Below are 21329 nucleotides of genomic sequence, written 5' to 3'. Positions count from 1 at the left end.
CTCATTCATAAAATAAGGATGGTAACACCAACTCCACGAGCTTGTTTTGACAATCTTAATAAGGATTATAGATTCAAGATAAATAAAAGGTCTACAAAACATAGCAAAAGCTCAGTACATATTTGGGGTGAGGGTAACTGGGGATTGAACCCAGGGGGACTTTACCACTAGCTACAGCACTATTCCTTTTTATTTTTTATGTTGAGTCAGGGTCTCTCTAAGTTGCTGAGTCAGCCCTGAACTTCCAATCCTCTGCCTCAGCCTCCTGAGTCTCAGATTACAGGTGTGCGCCACCACACCCAGCTAAGGATTATGAATACCGTAATTGGAAATATAGTTTTATCCAAACGTCTTAGTGGTTCATGTTGAGAACTAAGTGTAAAAGTGCACAACCTGCCATCAGTGGAAAGAACCTTGGAGATCACCTAGGTTCGTCCCCTCAGTTGAGACTCCCATGAGATGACCATGAGGTGGCATTGCCAGAGCCCCGCGATGCCCCAGAGCAGAGCAGCCTGAACTCCTTGTCCCTCTCCAAGGCCCTCACAGTGCCGGTGATCATTTTCTTCCTTCCTAAACTGCATCAGATCATCCATATTAACCTCACTTCCCTCATTTGCAGAGTACAAGCCCCGATTTGTCCATACCCGGCAGACACGCTCCTTGTCTGTTGAATTTGAAGGAGAAATATATGACATAAATCTGGAAGAGGAAGAATTGCAAGTGTTGCAGCCAAGGAGCGTTGCCAAGCGTCACGATGAAGGCCACAGGGGGTTGGGAGGTCGCCAGGCTGCCGGCGGTGGCAACGGGGATGAACTGCTGGCAGACAGCAGCAATGCCGTGGGCCTACCAACCACCGTCCATGTGACACACAAGTAAGAAGGTTTTGGTGTTCTCTAGGTTTCAGATCAAAGTGGCCCCCTGCCCCAGATCATCACCGCTCGCACTTTGTAAAAGGTAGTATCAACTTGGCTTTGGAGAGGCAGGCCAAGGCCTGGCCTCCAGGACACCTGGGGGGTTAAGGAAGCCACAAGGGGTGTGCTTTGTGTTCAATTTCTCATTAACCCTAATCAACTGGGAATCCAGCCAGGGTGATTCTGCACATCTTGACTTAGCAGGCCTGGGGTTCCTGCCCCTAAGCACTTACCCTTTAGTAGGCAGCAAGAAGCAGATGGAAATGGTTATAGGAGCTGGTACAGGCTCTTCCACATACATGGTCACTGTCCCTTAGAGCATTGTAAAGTCACAGCCTCAGAAACAAAACACAGGGATCACAAAGAAGCTCTAGAAAACTGGTGTCGTTTGGGGATGGGTATAAGTTGCAGAAAACGCCTGACCTGACTCAGATCATAAAAGCAGAGAAATCCTCGAAGTCTAGCAGACAGGCAAGCGAAATGACTCCCCTGTGGCTTTCAAGGACTCACGTGGCCTTTGGTTCCTCCCCAGATCAACTTACTCTCTTGATAAAGAAATGTTTTCTTTCTGACATTATTAGCAAGACATTTGTTTTTTTTCTAATGTCATCACTTTGGGAACATGGGGTACTGTGAGTTCTGCCACGGTTTTTATCTCTGGGACTGGTCTCCAGGCACTTGTAGTTGTTAGAATTACACGCTAAGAGATTTAGGCCAGGGTTTGTTTCTCTGACAGCAGAGATTGACCCGTATCCCACCTACTTTCTCTCTCTCCCTAACACTTTTTCTTTGCTTCAAAGTTAATGGAGGAACAAGGAGTCCCTAGTACTAGGGCGGGTGGGGGGGGGCGAGAAAACTTGACAGAGTACTTAAGACAAGCTCTTTTTAGACAAATGAATGAAACAGAATGATTATTCCCATTTTAATTCTGCATTTCTTCAAATAAGCCATCTGCATTATGGTTGTGGATACCTCCTTTACTTTTCTATGTGCATTTGCTCAGGCTTTCAAAGCTTGGATTTAGGGTGGAAACAATTCATGGGTTCATAATGCAAGCTGCCTCCCCAGGTGATCTCAAGGATGATCTTAGTCACAGAGAGGTGACACTCTCCTTTGCCGGAACAGTAGCCGGGGACACATTCTCATTTACCCTTGTCTAGGGATCAGCTCCAATCTCGCTGCTTCTACCTACTAGTAAAGGGTTTTGAGGATAATAAGTTCTCTTTGCTATCTATCCCTTGTGTTTTTTAATATTAGAATATAAACTTATTTCTCATGTTTTTATTTTTGTTGTTGTTATCGGTTTTTGCAGGTGTTTTATTCTTCCAAATGATACAATCCATTGTGAGAGAGAACTGTATCAGTCAGCCAGAGCCTGGAAGGATCATAAGGCATACATTGATAAAGAGGTCAGCATGATGTCCTTGTAAGGTTATTCCAAGTCCAGATCATGCATGGTGGTGCACGCCTATAATCTTAGAGGCTGAGGCAGGAATATTGCCAGGTCAAGGCTAGCCTGGGCAATGTAAAGAGACTATCTCAAAATGTAAAAATTTAAAAGAAGATCTGGAGATATAGCTCAGTGGTCAAGGACCCCTGAGTTCCATCCCCTTACCAGAAAAGTAAATAAAATATAGACAGATTCAGTTTGCCAGAATCTGGCAGGATGGGACATAACCACTGTATGCATCACCTTTTTTTATAATTCCATGAAAAATAGAAAACTGGTCAAAGTATTTATAATTCTCCTGTGGGTTTAGTGATAGTCCTGCTGAAAACAAAACAGGGTGTGAGAAGAGAATGTGGATTGACTCAATGATATTTTGACCATCTGTTCAACAAAAGGATTCAGTAATAAAAGCAGCACCTGTTAATGTTTATCCATTACACTTCAGCTGGAATACAGAGATAGATGTATTCTGTGCCTTGTTTGTTTTTAAATTAATTGCCATCTTGAATAGTTATAACTAGGGAACACAGTAAACAGGATGAAAAGAAAAAGTATTTTGGAAAGAAAATCCTGAGGTTGCCAGGAACGGTTGCACACATCTGCAATCCCAGCAGCCCAAGAGGCTAGGGTGGGAAGATAATAAGTTCAAAGCCAGCCTCAGCAACTTAGGGAGATCCTGTCTCTAAACAAAAAATAAAAAGGGCAGGGGGGTGTGGCTCAGTGGTTAAGCACCCCTGAGTTCAAACCCTGGTACAAAAAAAAAAAAAAAAAAGAGAGAGAGAGAGAGAAAGGGTGGGGGCAGAAAAAAAGAAAGATCCTGATGTTAAAATGTAATGATTTGAATACATTTTTCCAGATTGAAGTTCTGCAAGATAAAATTAAGAATTTGAGAGAAGTGAGGGGACACCTAAAGAGAAGAAAGCCTGAGGAATGTAGCTGCAGTAAGCAGAGGTGAGCATGTGCCCATCCCTTGGTCTGCTTTCTACACCCATTTTTACACAGCTAGAGTGGTGAGCAGGAGGCTCATTTCTCTTTTCCCAACACCAAGCTTCGTATGAATGCATTAACATAAAGTATTATGACCTCACCTATTTAAGTCAAGTATGCCATGAATTTTAAGCAAAAGATTTTTTTTAAAGTCCTAACAAACCACAATAGTGACAAGAGAGTAATTGCCTGCCGTCTATGTTGCTTTAAAAAAAAAATAAATTCTTTGATCAAATGCAAGGTTATGAAGACTCATTTTGTAACCCTCTGGCCTGCAGCTATTACAATAAAGAAAAAGGTGTAAAAAGACAAGAGAAATTGAAGAGCCATCTTCACCCCTTCAAGTAAGTGACTCCTTTTTCCGTGTTTGCTGGGAGTTGAGAACCGACCACTGGTCCCTTGAAAAGTAGCAAGGGATCCTGAGGTTTCAAATGGTGCTGTTTTGGCAGAGATAGATCCACATAGGTCCTTGACACATAGTTCAAGCCTCACCAAGGGACCACGCAAGGCTTCTGTAATCCTTTGACGGACAGCCATGCGGAGCTTCCTCTGTAACCCTGCCTGCACACTCTGCTACTCGTAGGAGACCAGGAATGGGTTTTTCTGCATACACTGCCATCTGTGGAAAGTGGCTAAGAGTTACAGACCCTCTTAATTAGGTCAGTGTGTTCTAAAGAGCAGCCTGTTATAGCATTGAATTCTGAAACTGCAAAGAAATACATGGATATTTTAAAATAATCCAGAATTTGCATATAAAAAGAGATTTAGCATTTGAACTGCAATGAAGTTTAATCCTTGTATGGGAAAAGCAATAAATAGCTGGGCATGGTGGTGGTGTACACTTGTAATCCAGTGGCTCAGGAGGCTGAGGCAGGAGATTCGCAAGTTCAACTTAGTGAGACCCTGTCTCTAGGGAAAAAGAAAGAAGAAGAAGAAGAAGAAGAAGAAGAAGAGGAGGAGGAGGAGGAGGAGGAGGAAGGCTGGGATGTGGTTCAGTGGTTAAGCACCCCTGGGTTCAATCCTGGTACAAAAAAAAAAAAAAGCAAGATAATAAAGATTTTTTTTTAATCAGCTTTCCAGACCTATTTTTAAAACTGTCCAATGCAAGCCATCTGGTTCAATTAACCATTGACTCTATTGGTACTGAGCTACCAGAAATTTAAGCCCCTTGTCCAAAGGGTGTGGCTAGCAGGATCCATTGATTTAACTTGACATTTATCTCAATTGATGCTTACATGTAAATAAGAAAAAAGGTGTTGATGGTATTAAGGTTTAATAAGTTCTGAGTTGGTTCTCACTTATTGAGTTTGCCCTCACTATTGCTGATTATATTTTGAAGTTCTCTGTAAAAAGTAAAGTTCATCTATTATTGTATGTATCTAAATGTTGGTGCAAGACTCACAACAATGATCTTATTTTTCATCAAGAAAGTACCTTCTCATCATTTAAAAAAAAAAAATCCCTTCTATTGGAACAGGGAGGCTGCTCAAGAAGTTGACAGCAAACTGCAACTTTTCAAGGAGAACCGTCGGAGGAAGAAGGAGAGGAAGGAGAAGAAACGCCAGAGGAAGGGGGAGGAGTGCAGCCTACCTGGTCTCACCTGTTTCACCCATGACAACAACCACTGGCAGACGGCCCCATTCTGGAACTGTAAGTTGCTCCTTCTGAATGCCGCTTCCTGCCACCCTGCAGAGAAATGGTATGACCCATACCATAGTTACTTAGTGTAGGGATTCAGCAGCACATTTCCAAGAATCCAGGGAGATTCAAGAGGAAAGCATCACGTTATATTTTATACTTGAATTATTTTTTCCAAAAAAACCCAGATTTTTTTCTTTAGAAAAATTTTTGACATTTTGACCTGGTGCACTACAGTTTCACATAGGGGTGGGATTTGTTTTACATATTCATACATCCCCCAGTGGTATTTTTTTTAATATCAAGCTTCTCTCAGGGTTTTCTTCCTGATGATGATTCACAGAGTAGCCAGCACCTGGCAGAGTTACCCGATAAGACTGCTCTATAAGTAAATAACAATGAATGCAGGGACAATTTCACCCCCCAAAATTTTGTTTCTACTTTATTTCACATGCATACTGCAAGTGGAATATAGGAAAATAAAAGAAAGGTGAGGGTGCCTTAAACTCTGAGCCAATACCCACTTCATCTCATCCTACTTCAGTGTCAGCATCCTTCTTGTAGAATAGTAAAGACTCCATAAAATTATTTGGCTTTGCATTGATTCCTTAGGATACAGAATTATCATGCACTTTTTAAATTAAAGTTTTTATTTTCTTTAATGATCTATGTACAATATTTACCTAGGACATGTAGAAATGATACCTTAAGAATTTTGTGGTATGTTCTCCCAATTGAAGACTTGCCAGCCCATGGAGTAGATAAAAGCTCCCATCTTCCAATTGAGATGATCTCTGGAGACCAGTGGGGCCTGTTTCTCAAACTGGGATTTGGAAATCCCAAGGAATCCACAGACCATCCTTGAGAAGGTTGAAGTCCTAGGCAGCAGGATTTTTGTTTTATCATTTTGTTTTGATGTTTCTCGATTTACATTTACATGTTTGCATTTACATTCACATTCACATCAAGACCAGATGACTCTGAAAGTTATTGCATTTATCTTAGATAGAATTCCTAAAATGGAGCTGGGGACTCTCTGAGGGGTATTCAGATTGCTGAGGGTCTGTTCTCTGCCCGGCTCTGAGCTACATATCAACAATACAATAACGAACAGGACACCTTGTTCTGTACCTTCTTAATACATTCTAATGGGGGAGAGGGTGAGCAAAGAAAGTAAATGAAATAAGTAAACTAATTACAAGTTGTAATCATGTGATATGGGGAACTGATCAAAAATCTTAAGGGGACTCAGGGTGGGGATGATGGGTATGTTAGTCAGCTTTTCATTGCTGTAACAAAATTCCTGAAATAATCAACTTTTAAAAAGGAAAGGTTTATTTTGAATCACACTTTGGGAGGTTTCAGTCCTTAGCTGGCCTCTGTGGTTTCAGGCCTATGGAAAGACAAGTCGTCATAGTGGGAGCACATCGTGGAAGAAGCTGCTTGCCTTACTGCAGCCAGGAAGCAAAGAGAAAAAGGAAAGGGCCAGGGTCCCAATCCTCTGCAAGGGTTTCAATGTCCCCAATGACAAAAGACCTCCCAGCTGTCCCCACTCGTAAAGTTTCACCACCTCCCAATAACACCCATCTGGAGAAGGATCTTTTAATCCTTGAGCCTTTGGGAAACATCCCAGATCCAAGCTGCAGCAGTGGGGTGACACTGGAGCTGAAACCTAAAGAGTGGAGAAAAGTCACCCAAATGGAAGGGAGCCACATCCCACAGAGGGAACACAGGAGCAGGGGTTCTGAGGAAGTGACAAATTTGGTGCATTCCAGGTTGGAAAGCCCCTCAAAAGAGGGGACATTCAAAACAGGAAGCTTGAGTTGGCTCCTGCGGGAGCAGGTCCTTGTACCTCTCTGTGCTTTCTTGCCTGAGCTGAGGCATCCTGCCCAAACCTCTATTTTCTCACCTGCACCCCTGCCAGGCCTCCTATTTGATCTCCCAGACTCCTCTTGCTCTCACCAATCCATTCCGCACAGAGTCAGAATGATCTCCTAATAACATCCTCTTTTTTCTTAGACTAAAAAGCAAAATCCTTAACATATCCCATGAAGCCTTGCATGCTCCAGTTTAGTCCTACTCTGAAACCATTTTCTCCCTCCCACCCTGGCCTACTTCTCTCTTCCTCAGGCATCCAGAGCCCTCTCCCACCACAGAGCCTCTGCACATATTCTCTCTTCCTAGAACACTCTTGTCCTGATGCCCACCCAAAGTTCTATGCCTGTCAAACATCGACTCATCCTTTGAGACCTTAATTGCAAAGTCTCTTCTCATAGACATCGTCCCTGTGCCTCAGACCAGGTTAATCCCCTATCACACACCTAGCCCCCCTTATCCATGGGTTCTGCACCCACAGATTCAACTAACCACACTTGGAATATATTCAGAAAAAAATGCTATCTGTATAAACGTGTACAGACCTGTTTATTTTATTTTTTTCATTATTTTATGAACAATAGAGTATGACAACTATGTACACAGTTGTATTAAGTATTCCAAGAAATCTAGTGATTTAAAGTATACAGCAGGATGTGCACTGTGTGTATGCAAATACTCAGACATTTTCTGTAAGGGATTTGAGCATCTGAAGATTTTGGTATCCTTGGAGGATTCTGGAATCAATCCCATAGGGATGCTGAAAAACAGCTGCACACTCTGGAGTGAGCTTTACTGTGTCTCATTGGACTTATCATATTTGCAATTATACATTATCATTGTCGTTTTTAGATTTTGTTTTCACATAACATTTGTCTTCCCATTGGACTTCCAGTTTCTCAGATAAGATACCGTGTCTATGCAACAATGTCTCCCCTGACATAGAGGAAATGCAGAACCAATGTTAGGTAAATAAATAAGCATACAAGCAGACCTCATCCAAGATCAACTCAGTCCATGTCAATTTAACTAAGCTTTGAGTGCCTGCCGCTGGGTGTCACCGCTAGTGATGTGAGGAACGTAAAAGGGAGTAAGATAGTCTCCTGTCACTTGGCTTTCAGGAACAAAGTGGAGAATAGGCCTCATTTAAACCAAACTTGTGTTTTTTCCAGTGGAAAACATTCTTAGTATTGATCTTCTGGAACAGCTAGAATTTTTTTTCCACAACAAACCACAGTTTAAAAAAATATATTTTATATTAGAATCCTGTGTACACATATGAAAACACATATGTGTATCTATGTGTATGTGTTACGTAAATGGTATATATGTGATGTACATAGTGAAATTTAAAATTTGAAGAGTAACATATGTTATATGCTTTGATATATTTTATCTCCTATTTCATATTTTAATGTTCTTATTCCCCTATTCCTTCTATTAGCAGTGCCAACTTGAATCCTTTGCATTGTATTAGGTACTCAACAGTAACAGCAAAAAAAAAAAAATATATATATATATATATATATATATATATATATATAGAGAGAGAGAGAGAGAGAGAGAGGGGATCATGGTCTCTAAACATTTTTGACTATGCACCACTATCAGTTTTTAAAATGAACACACAGTCTATAATTTTACCATACTAACTTGTCCTGTACACTATGAGAATTCACAAAATAAAAATTTTAAAAGAGACAAAAGTAAAGAATCTTTAAAAATTGTTTTCATTTGATCTTTTAAGGGTCCCAAAATATGTGGCTTACACTTATTAAGTACGCTTTTGTTCTTTTTTCAATCTCGATGTCATTCTTTACAATGCAGTGAGCCAAAAGATCATTTTGGAAATGTGGTCTTAGTGACTGCCTTAATTTGAAAAATAACTTGAAAAGATATGCTGACTCAATAGATGTGTATGCTTAGCATGCTGAGTCAATTGGGGTATTTGTTTTTTAAAGTACTACTGTTAACTAAACAGTCTTTTTATTTTATTTCATTTCATTTTATTTGTATGTGTGTGTGTGTGTGTGTGTGATGTTGGGGATTGAACCCAGGGCATTATGCGTGCGAGGCAAACATTCTATTAATTTTGAGCTATAACCTCAACCCTTAAACAGTCGTTTTTATTGAAATTTCACTTATAAATTCTCATCACTCCTGAGGTTCATCAATTATTCTTTCAAAGCAATCAGAAGGTATTATATTAGTATATTTTATAAAACAAGCTCAAACCCTATTTAAAATATTGATTTGGATGATTTATACACAGATTAGAAAGTTCTGGTTCCATGGTGTTTAACTTATTTAGATGTAAGCTAAATGCTTAACTAAAAATAATACAAATTATGAATAACATAGCACCTGCTTTCAATGAAAAAAAATCATATAACAATGAAATCATTCTCAATCATCCATTTCTAAGATGTAAAAACATGACAGGATTGAGTGAGGAGAGCATAGAACACAGGATTTTTAGGTCAATGACACTACTGTGTATGAAAATATAATGGCAGATGATTGCCATTATATATGGTCCAAACCCGTAGAATGTACAATCACAATAGTGCTGATATGTCAAAGTAGGTTCATCATTTCTAACAAATGAGCCTGTTGTGGGATGTCAGTACTGGGGGAGGTTGTACATCCATGGGGATATATGAGAACACTCTGACATTCCTCTCAAATTTTCTGTGAACCTGCTACACCAAAAAATAAAATCTATTGATTTTTTTTTTTAGAACAATCAGTTTTCACTTATTGTTTAAAATATCCCTTTTCACTTAAATGGACAGATTTAGTGCATCTTATACTACAAAGGACAATAGAGTCTAGCAGTTAAGAATAAGCCTGTAGTCAGACCCCCACATTGCCAATTGTCAACTATTCAACCTGGACAAATTACTTAACTTCTCTGTGCCTTGGTTTTCTCATGGGCAAAATGAGGATGATAATAATAAACTGTCCCCAAAGGTTAATTTGCGAATTCAGTGAGCTAATACATGTAAAACGTATAATGTACAAGGAATATTTGCCTATCCTAATAAGTATGTCTATTCTAATTGTTTTGAAAATATTTGCTAGGCACTATGTTCCTGAAACTCAATTACCATTGACAGGAAGGTCAGCAAAGTTGTACTCTTTGCCTTTTTGGAAATAAGAGTGGATGATTTGTTTTTAAATTTGATAATCTCTTTTCAATACTTTGTACCAGGCAATTTCTGCATGGTACAAAAGATGTTCGGATCAAAGCCAATCACATATTAAAATGAGTCTACAATGATTTCAAATGACATCATCCCAGAATCCACCAACCTGGGTTCAAGCCTTCTCCAAAACCTTGCACATTGCAGAACCCTGTCTTTCCATTGACCATTTTTCCCACTGGCCACGTAACCTAGAGAACAGGCAATAGCACCAGTTCCATTTCTTTCCTTTTTCAAAAAAGGTAAAAAACAACCATCAGGAGATGTTCTGATAATTTTTTCCCAATCTGCCTTCACCCCAGTTTGGAGACTTCTAACAGAACTAAGGGGAGAATCAGGCTGAAACTCCACTTGACCTTCACCCTCTACAAACCCACCATCTTGTTTTCCACTTTCATGGAGTTTCACAGCAAATTTGCATAGAATGGGAGGAAGTATAAGAAAGAACACTTGATGCTTCCAGTGTAGAGAACGGAGGTGACTGGTTTTTCATTCTTTTTTGTGTTGTTTTTTTTTCCTATCCAACAGTGGGATCTTTCTGCGCTTGTACCAGTTCTAACAATAACACCTACTGGTGTTTACGGACAGTGAATGAGACACATAATTTTCTTTTCTGTGAGTTCGCCACTGGCTTTCTGGAGTACTTCGATATGAATACAGATCCTTATCAGGTACGATAATATGTTTTCACTTTAGAAAGATTGTTGGAAAGAGAACAACCAGGACATGAACTTCAATCTGTCCTTCTACCTCTTCCTCCCCAGCTCACAAACACCGTGCACACAGTAGAACGGGGCATTTTGAACCAGCTACATGTACAGCTAATGGAGCTCCGCAGCTGTCAAGGGTATAAACAGTGCAACCCAAGACCGAAGGGCCTGGAAATTGGTAAGGACAAGAATCTTGTGTTTTTCTGTATTGCCTAGAAATCTCTTTGTGTGACCAAGTTTTCTGTCTATGAAATATCTACATGCATAAAAACATATAGCTCTGGATATGTAGGGAAATTTCTAGGCAATTCCAAACATAATTTGGTCTCTAAGTTTAGCTCTGGGTGAATAGTCAAAAAACTAGCCATCAAAAGATTTGGTGAAGGTGGGCACGGTTGCACATGCCTATAATCCCAGCAGCTTGGGAGGCTGCAGGGGGATCATGAGTTCAAAGCCAGCCTCAGCAACAGTGAAGCCCTAAGCATCTCAGTGAGACCCTGTCTCTAAATAAAATAAAAAATAGGGCTTGGGATGTGGCTCAGTGGTTGAGTGCCCCTGAGTTCAATCCCTGGGACACCCCCTCGCACACACACAAAAAAAGTTTGGGTGATTTGGTGAGTATTTTCTTCCAATCTCTCCCTCAAGTCTATGTGATTAGTAAACTCCAATTCCTGATAAAGCATCTATTAGAAGACAAGACAAAACTGAGGATTTCTTTGCTATTGCTGTCAGCAGTCATAAAATACTCTCTTAAGAAAATCAGAAGATCCTCTTTTGTTAAGGGAACTTGGATGGAAACACATAACGCCCTATTTCTGTTTGTCACAGTTTGGGTCCCTCCCCCAGTTGAACCCTTGTCTGTAATACAATGAATTAGATTCCTTTTTGCCAATAGTTCCCATCTGAAAATAGAGATATCTGAGCAGTGTATTCCCTTGGGATCTGAAAGTATAAGAGGGTCTGTATGGAATCAGCCAAGTGTTCCGTCCCTGCTCTGCAAGTGTTGAACGGACTTCTCCTCTGGCTCATGGAGATGCAGTTCTCTTTCAAAATCAGCCCCAGCTTTTTACCAGTTAATGAGAATACGCACTGCTTCTCAATATTTATGTAAAAATTTAAAGATCAGCTATCCAGAGAAGGAGAGAGAAAGAAGTGAAGCTAGTAAGGACATTGATATAGAAGAGTCTGACAACCCCCAAATAGTCAAGAACTGGACTCACAGGCATTTGGGAGCAGTTTGCAGGAGCCCTTTTTATGCAGCTGAGTTTTAAACTGTGTCTGTGGGTCCCATGCAGAGCCAGCATCCTCAGAATAAAAGTGGACAGCTCTCTGGGCCGTAGGACTTGAAGGGAGAAAGGGGACCCCCTCCCATCCTTCCTGCCTGTAATGTCCACCACTGTGGGATCCTAAAGTTTTCTGAGCTGTGAGCGTCCTATAAGAAAATATAAATCCTGTGAGAGAGATCACATCTCAGTTCTCAATCAGCACTTCTCAGTTAACACTTAGTGAAAATTAGTCACTAAGCCAAGAGAGGGTGGGGCTTGCAGAATAGGTCCCTTGGTCACTGACCCCTCTCAGCTCAAATCTTTTCAAATATCCTGCTTATCTCACGACCTTTTCCTGAAATCTTACAAAAAGAAGAAAGGAAAGAAAGAAACAGCCCACAAAGGCCTGGAATCTAAGCCAACCCTTAGAGGCACTAGAAATATTACACCCAGATATCTCTCCCCAAAAGAACATGACACTCTAACTCACTGGTGATGACAGTACAGCTCTACTTGGTGACATCTGATAAAGTCCTTAATGATGAATGACGTGCCAGGTGGAGTCCGTTATTGCTGCTCCACTTCAAGTCATCCACCTTCTAGACTATTCCTAAGGGAGATCATTATGGGTCCATTTTTCAAGTGTTTTGTCTGAAAAAGAGCCCAAATTTAACTTCTACTGAGAATTATGTGAACTTCCGGAAGTACTTATTTCACTGCTTTTAAATGAAATAAGTACTATTTTTTCATGGGAACTGTGACTTTTTTATTTTTTAACTTTAAACCTTTTTATTTGTAGCTTTCAGTCCTCATTTTGAACCCCTCTAATAGAAAATCTCTGGATTTTAGCACTCCGTATTTAACCCAATATGTTTCTTTCTAGGGTTTAGATGTTGTGCATGAAAAACTACATAGTGAATGGTTTTATAAGTTCTCAAGCTAACATAAATCACTCTTGTATTTTTCTATATCAGGAAATAAAGATGGAGGAAGCTATGACCCACACAGGTATTCACATTTATTTTTTTATTCTTGGAAACTTCTTTTCAATAATTGCATGTTTTCACCATTCAAACTAATTTCTGCTTCTTACCATGTCTTGGAACATAGCTTGGAGTGCATGCTTGTTCTAACTGTGTTCTTCATCACATTTGGTCCCTGGTTATAGATCTTTCGCTTTGCTTTTAAATCAGTTCAGTGACCCAGCAAGCTGCATCTCCAAGCATTTACTCACCCCCCATGCTTGTGTGCTTGTTAGGTGATGCTTTGGAGCATGGAATGATGTGAAAGGGGAGAAACACAGACTGGCCTTTCAGAGCCATGGGAGAGGGTGGGAGATCTCTTCTCTGTAGTGCCAATTAGTTTGGTGGGAGGTTTCATGGAAACCATTAAAGATTTTTATTAATATAACATCGGTAACACAAAAGGACTAATGAGAAATTTAAGGACATTCTAAAGCTGAACTTGGAGTAAACCAAAGGAATTTCCTCATTAATGGTCATTCAATGACAAAAGCAGCTGTAATTAGGAGAACGTGGAAGGTTCTGCAGGATGGTGGTGAATTCAGAGAAGGTGCCAGAGGTAAGGGCAGGATATCTAGAGTCAAGACTCAGTCAAGTCTCGACATAGCACCGAGACACATAAACATCATAAGCATCCAGCCTTCACATCTTCTCCTCCTTCAGCCACATCTATCCCTTTCTACCTCACTGTTCTCTGGAGGGGGGAACCCACACATGGAATGTGTGCCTTGGTCACCAGGAATATCAGCAATTGCTGATATTCAGACCTCAGGAGGGTCTATTAAAGGCATGCCATGTAAGAAGATGGGGACTGTCCTTGCCATCTCTTCTGAGAGGACACTGAGGCATGGATGTGCCAGAATCTTTATTAATGAATCCTCTTAGGAGAAAAATTTCTGCCAAAGAAACATGGACTCAATCAGTGCCATGCAGATGGATATCTCCTCAGAAAAATAAAAGAATATTGCCATTTCAGGGGACCCTGTTCATCCTGCCACCTCTCCCTCCATCCTTCTGAGCTAGGGTCTCAGCTTCCTCCTTTTAGAAGCAACTGGTTTGTCTAACAAGAAACTAAATGACAATAGGAAGGTTTTGAAGAAGATGGAAACAAACCAAAGAAACTGAGGATATTTGGTAGCCATTATGCATCTCTTCTATTTTCTCTCCCATTTTTCTTCTTTCCTTTACTCCATCTTCCCCACGTCGACCCTGAGTCACTTCCCCCCTCCAAGTACATTTAAAAGATTCATACACCAGGACTATTTTCCCTGCTCCCTGCAGTCACATTAAGACATTTCTGAAGTGTAACCTTATAAAAGAACCTAATACTAAATATTGACTTCACAGTTATGTTTTGATGCACTCTGTTTTACAGCTGAGGGATTTTCAGTCTAGCATCCTCTCACTTCTGACATGAAAGAGGTGAAAGAGTATTATTAGCAGGTAACTTAGGACACACACCTAGTCAGAGCTGAGTCAGTTATCTCCATGAAGTCCTTCCTGGACAACTGAAATGAAGGATGTTTAACTGTACTTGGGGTGCAGTTAAGTGACAGGCATCTGGGACAGGATGCTCCCCTTTCCTGATCCCTGCCACCACCACCCAAGGAGCTAAATAATCAATTGCTTCTGCGGTCACTCTGACACAGCTTTGGCAACTTCAGCTTTGGGAAGCACGTGAACAAGGGTGACAGGATGTTACTTGTTACTTTTCTTTTTCTTTTGAAGCTCCTTACCAAGGGGCAACTCTAAAGATACTCTACAATTCAAAATAACTGGAATTTCCAGACTCTACCTTTTCATAATCCATAAGGTGAACCATCTTACAGCAGATGGTTATTGCAGACACATCTTAACAGGGGGGGTTGCTAAGAGAACATTTGCCTTGTCAATCAAACCTGGGGACTCACTGGACCCTACATGCATGTGGCCTTGCCTATTCATTGTGTCTTGTTGGAACAGATGCAAAACAAGCCACTGTATATGTGGAGCCAGCAGAAAAACCTGTATGTCTGGGTGGCATTTACCAGTACAGAGGCCTCCATCCATGGCACACCACTTAAGCCCACTCAAAAGCCTTAGTTCCTTAAGACTTTGTTAGCTTAAAAAAAAAAAAAAAAAAAACCTAATCAAAATGTATCTTAATCTTAAATTATTGAGAAAAATGATAACTATCAGATCTGAAATTTGGAATTGAAAAGCTCAACAGAGTATTGTAGAAAATTTATCATGTACAATGTGGATTATGAGTGTTTTAAAACTATCTTCTTTTTATAGATTTTCAAAATTTAACCTTCCAGTTTATTTAGAGGGTCTTCAAAAAGCTGTTCCCTCTTTTTGTTTTTGTTTGTTGACTTGTTTTCATAGTTACAAAGTTACAGAGGCAAAGGGAGTTTAAATGCTTTTCTTATGCAGTCTTTTTCCAGTAAGAAAAAAATAATGGCACCCACAGCTTAGGAAATATTTTTTAGCTTGATTTGAAAGCAATAACTTCTGTCTTGCAAAATAGAGTAGGATCAACAGGTTGATAGGGTATTTGTTTTTTCCTTTTGCATTTGAAAGTCACCATTTCTGCTCTTTGATGTCTTAAAAAAGTTCCTGGCAGTCATGGCTGTGGGCCTACTAGCTGTAAGGGGAAGTTTCTCTCTCTCTCTCTATCCCCCCATCCCCCCCCCCTCCAGGATGAACCACCAGTTGTCCTTTTCCAAAAAGCTGAGGCCCACTAGTTGTCCTGTCCTGAGCTGATCAGTGTATGACTATGAGGTCTAGAAGGCCTCTTCTCCTCTTCTCTCTTCCTCTCTCCCTGGGTGGTCAATCAGTAGTAGTCCTTTTCCAAAATCTGAGGTTGACCAGTTGTCCTGTCCTGAACTGGTCAGTGTGGGACTATGGTGAGTAGTTTTGGGCAGCCTGGCTCTGGCAAGACTGCTTCCAGAGCCTTTGCACCAGGTCCTCCAGGCCAGGTGACCACACGGAGCTCCACCTCAACAACCAGACAGTCCACCTTGCTTTGGTTTGTATTGATTCATCTCTCTGTAGAACAACATTTGGTTCTGATGATGGATGTGGGTGACATGGCTATACTGCACTGTGGGTATGAACACAGGTGTTGGAGACAGTCAGCCTTGGGTTCAAGTCCCAGCCTTGCTGGTGAGCATGCTGAGAGCAGCACGTCACGCAGCAAGCCCCAGGAAGTGACGGCTGTTATTAGGAAAGTAGAATACAGAGCATTTCCACAAAAGAAACAGTGTCCTGAAGAGGGTAGATACACTAGCTCATAGGACATTACCATATTTTGTGTCATTAAGGAAGAACTACCACTCAGTTTGAGAACCAGGTGTGTTCTTGAATCTTTCTTAATGTTTTCACAACCTTTCTGTTTCGAGGGTTGGGGGACAATTACCACAACTTGAAATCATCTAGATTTAGCCTAGAGATGCTCTCTCCAGAACAACCCTACTCAGACCTTTGCTCTCTGAATAAAGAACCTCAGAATGGCCCAAGACAAAGGCTTCCTTTTGTGAGCTGGAAGAACCCAGGACAGGGACATGGGCGTTTTAGGTCTTAAACATGCTATTTTGATTTTTCAACATGCTATTTTGATTTAACTTTACATTTACAGAAAGCTTGCAAGAATAGTTCCAAGAAATTTTACCTTACTTACTTCATCATTTCCCCTTGTTCTCTCTGCCCCTCCCCCATATTATACACTTTTCTTTTTCTAAATCAGTTTCGAGTAATTTGCAGACATCATACCTCTTTTTATAAAAATGCTTTAATATATATTTCCTCAGAGCATCTTTTTACATAACTGCCGTAAATTTATTGAAATCAGATAATTCAGTGTTGACAGGTATCATCCAATCTACATTCTATATTTAAATGTCTCCAATTGTCCCAATAATGTCATAATTATAGTTTTTTGGCTTTTCTTTGTCTGATCTGGAATCCAATCCAGAACCATACATTGCGGTAAATTGTCACCTCTTTTCAGTATCACTTCTTCTGAAACAGTTTCTCAACATTTTGTCATTGGTCATGACATTTTGAAGAGTACAGGCCAGTTGTTTTGCAGAGTGTCCTTCAGTTTGAGGTTTGTCTGATGTTCCCTCATCATGGGACTGTTAGGTTTTGCATTTGAGGCAGGAATACATCTAAACCAACATTGTACCCTCAGGATATCTCATCAGAAGCTGCATGTCATCTGTTTGGTGATGCAACCTTTGATAACTTGGCTAAAGTGTGGATTGTTAGATTAATCCTCTGTATAATTGCTATTCTTCCTTTTCAATTAATAAGTAATTCACCTACTAGCTTTTGCAGACAGTCTTGATTCTTCCTTGTTAACATGATGACTGCAATTGTTGATTCTTCCATTACAGTTGTTCCTCCTTTTTTTTTTTTTTTTTTTGTACTAGGGACTGAACCCAGAGGCACTTAACTACTGAGCTACATCCCCAGCCTTATTTTGCATTTTATTATGAGACAGGCTCTCACTAAGTTGCTCAGGTCCTTGCTAGGTTATGGAGGCTGGCTCTGAACTAGCAATCCTCCTTCCTGCCTCAGCCTCCCAAGATGCTGGGTGTCCCTTCCATTTCTTAGGTAGTGTTCCATGATAAAGAAGTGATGTCCCTTCTTACTTCTCTATTTATATCCATATGGAATGATAAACCTTCCTTTTATTCTATGGATGTTCTTTTGCTATCATTATGTCTTTTAAGGATCCAAGTGTTCCAAGTTCAGCCACTGGTGTCCTTCCAGTGGCTTCAGCGTGCTGCTGGCTCATCCCCATCATTCTTGAGCACTGCATTGCTTTCTAGCCCAGCAGCGTGTTCCAGGTTCATCTTGTGCTTTTGCCCCCCAACATCTGGAATCAGTTGTGTCTCCAAAGTCTCCAGTTCCTCTTAGAGAGGAGTGGCACTTGACCGAGACTCACACAGTCTCACATGCTCTCCTGGGGACAGAGTGACAGTAAAACTCAAGTCTTCTGATGGGTAGGACGGTGCCAATTCCAACACCAACCATGTCTACATGGAAAAGCTTTTATTTGTTTGATCTTTATTCTTTCCCTTTTTTCCTCTCTTTTTCTGTACTGAGAATCGAACCCAGGGATGCTTTACTAAATCTCGCAGCCCCTTTTATTCTGTGAGACAGGGTCTTGCTAGTTGCCCAAGCTACCCTCAAGCTTATGATCCTCGCACCTGGGCCTCCTTAGTTGCTGGGATTGCAGGCGTTCACCACCACACCTGGCTTTTTTTTTTTTTTCAATGTTTAGTTGTCACACAATTACCTTTGTAATTAAGGCCACTCCTTGATTAGGAAAAAATACCTTTTCGTGTTCTATTTTGAGTTGATTTGCAGGGTGAGTTGCTTGTCCAGTTAAGTAGGAAACATATTTTGCACTAATGAGACACCTTTACCTCTCTCTCCACAGAGGACAGTTATGGGACGGATGGGAAGGTTAATCTGCCCAGTCTCATGGCAGCCATGAGCTGGCAAGGCCCGGAGGAACTATACAGTGTGAACGAAAACGTCTATAGGTACAGACTCAACTATAGACGTAGTCTGGTTGACTGGACTAATGACTTGAAGGGTATAGATGAGTATTTGCACTGCTGAACAGTCACTCTGAGCAGAATAAAACAAGTCAGACGAAAACTGCTCAAGGTGATGGGTTCCTGATTGTCTCTGCTGAGCTCTCTATGCCAGTGGATTCGGCCTCTGCAGAGTCAGATGAAGGCCCAAGTCGCACAGTTAGGGAAGAACCTCGTTTGACCTTGCCAGCCAAACCTTCAGACCCTGCATTTGAACCAACCAACATTAAGTCTAGAGAGTAAACTTGAACGGAATAATGACATTCCAGAAGTGAATTGTTTAAATTCTGAACACTGGAGAAATGGTAAAACTGAAAAATGGATGGGGCATGAAGAGGTCACTCCTTTCTGAAAGTGATTTCAGTAGCAATGGTGTGACAGAGTTGGTGCACCAGCCCTACCCCCAGGCTGCAGCCCATATCAGCAGGCATCAGAAAGAACTTCCCCAGGATGCTGGTCCAGGAGAAGAAGTTTTTGAAGATCAGTTTTATCTTCCTGTGCATTCTGTGGAGCCTCTGTTCATCAGACCTTCAACATGTCCATCATGGACCAGTCTATTCATTCCAGCAGAGCAGAGAGGATGGAGAAGAATGACACAAAGGAGAGCTTACAATCTAGAAGGCAGTGCCTGCTTTCCACTCTCCTGATTAGATGAAACTATTACCTTATCCTAAATGCAGTATTTTTTTTAACTTTTTATTAGTAAACTAATAAGGGCAATCATAGCTACCAACATTCCAAGCAGCCCTGGGTACCTTTGTGCAGGAAGAGTTAGTGTGCAAGTGTTGTGCACACAGGGACTCATCAGAATTCATTATTTGCCAAGAATAGAAAGAAAGGTTGGGTTTTTTTTCTGTTTGGTTTTCGTTTTGGTACTAAGCCAGTATTATCTTTTGAGCATTATAGGGACATGCATATGTAAATGTTACCCAGTCAAAATGGCTAAAACTGTGCCTTTCCAAGCTTCTAAAACCAACACCCTTGGCGACATTGTGTTGCCAGCATAAGGAAGTTTTGATTCATTTTGAGCCACTGGAATTTTTCAGTGCCATCATTGTGGATTCAATTATCTTGCACTTTGAGATTGGAATGCCATGTGTATTTGGTGCATTTAATTTGTTTTACAGATGTATCACAGACACCCTGTTTGCTCTCAGTGTGACACAGTCAAATAGATCCCCCAGGATGACACACAGTATGGATCACATATTGTTTAACATGCTTTTGCCAGAAAATATTGCATGTGTTTTACCTCGACTTGCTAAAATTGATTAGCAGAAAGACGTGGCTAATAATGTTGGTGGTAAAAATAAACAAATAAATAAATAAAAAACCAAGATTGCCTGCTCTGTCTGCATCTGGCTCAAGCTGTCCACTGTATACTTAATAAGGTTGCTAAATTGTGGTTATTTTCTTGACAGGAAAAAAAAGGACTAAAGACCTTTTATTTCCATCTGCATTTTGTTTTCTTGGCCTGGTTAATAAGCTTAAGCATTTGAAAAATTATGTGTAGTTTTGAACTTATGTAACGAATTTTCTCCAATAAACAAAAATCATCAATGTCTCATAATTTAAACAGACCATAAGGGAGGTTAACTTTATAACATTGTGTTATATAACTTTTTAAGACCATCGCCAAGTTCTGGTTTTGTTTAAGGATATAGTTCAAAATTGCTTCTGAAGAACTCTGTATTCTTGCAAATATTCTTGTTTCGTATTAGATTTTTAAATTCCAGCAAAAGGATTACCTCATCGGAGTCATCAGAGCCCATTCAACTTCCCAAGAAGGTTTTGTTTGTTTGTTTAGCTTAACAGTGATTTTCTTTTTATTTTTAGATAATTCAAGCATTTAGGTAAATTATGTTTCTTTTAAGTGTTCAAGGTAAACTCTTTAAAAAATTTAACATGTTATAGTTGAATCTTTGGTAACTTCAAGTCTTAATCATAGACTCTGTATATATGTTAAAATTAACTAGCTGTTTATCAGATGTGTGTCATTGGCCGAATGACAGAATAAACATATTTATGGTCATGAATGATGTGCTTTGTAAAAAAGATTCCAAGATATTAGGAAGTATACTGTGTTTTTTTAAATCCTCTATAATACTCTGTGATACTTTTATAGAACAATTCTGGCTTCAGGAAAGTCTAGAAGCAATATTCTTGAAATAAAAGGTGTTTGAACTTTATCTGTTTCAGAGAAATGAACTTAACCAAGTTTTCGTGGTATACCTGTTCCCTGCAAGTTAACTTGAGTCCTATCTCAACTTACATGAAGGAACATTAACCATAATTGTGAAGCCCCGCCTGCCCCCATTAAGTCCACACATTCTAGAACATTATCAGATCAAAGATTGTGACTTGGATTTACCTCACTGCCACCAAGAAGGATGTGGTGGCAGAGGCAGCACCAGGTGGTTTCCTGTTACACAATCTGGGAAGTTGCAAAGGGCCTGTGCTTGCTTTAATGTTCTGTCCTTACATCTTGAAGGATTCAGCAATGTTTGAACAAAGGGCCCCACATTGACATTTTCCATTGGTCCCTGCGAATTATATAGCTGATCCTGGGCAGCACAAATGGAGTTTTCCAAAAGCAAGAAGACACACCTAACAAAAGCCGTTTGTGTTCTTTGGGGATCATGAAGCTTTATGGAAACCTAACCCCTCTTCAAGA

At 40.3% G+C, this 21329-nt stretch overlaps 1 protein-coding gene across 1 annotated transcript in view; it reads left to right on the top strand.

The window, feature by feature from the left end:
* The window catches only part of Sulf1 (sulfatase 1), a 177586-nt gene extending 156742 nt beyond the window's left edge, over positions 1 to 20844 (top strand). The window contains 12 exon segments of the mRNA XM_058573980.1: positions 620 to 872; positions 2224 to 2320; positions 3218 to 3312; positions 3627 to 3692; positions 4826 to 4998; positions 10596 to 10738; positions 10832 to 10955; positions 18496 to 18660; positions 18663 to 18847; positions 18849 to 19004; positions 19006 to 19159; positions 19162 to 20844. Of these exon segments, the coding sequence (XP_058429963.1) occupies positions 620 to 872; positions 2224 to 2320; positions 3218 to 3312; positions 3627 to 3692; positions 4826 to 4998; positions 10596 to 10738; positions 10832 to 10955; positions 18496 to 18660; positions 18663 to 18847; positions 18849 to 19004; positions 19006 to 19159; positions 19162 to 19310 (1760 nt within the window). The 3' untranslated portion in view covers positions 19311 to 20844.
* Positions 20845 to 21329: the final 485 nt, after the last annotated feature.

The sequence above is a fragment of the Marmota monax genome, unplaced genomic scaffold (genome assembly GCF_021218885.2).
Source record: "Marmota monax isolate L192 unplaced genomic scaffold, Marmota_monax_Labrador192_F-V1.1 WCK01_AAM20220418_F8-fsc00044, whole genome shotgun sequence".
In the NCBI taxonomy this organism is placed as follows: Eukaryota; Metazoa; Chordata; class Mammalia; order Rodentia; family Sciuridae; genus Marmota; species Marmota monax.
The sequence above is the reverse complement of the archived record's forward strand: the minus strand, read 5'-3'. Positions and strand labels throughout refer to the sequence as shown.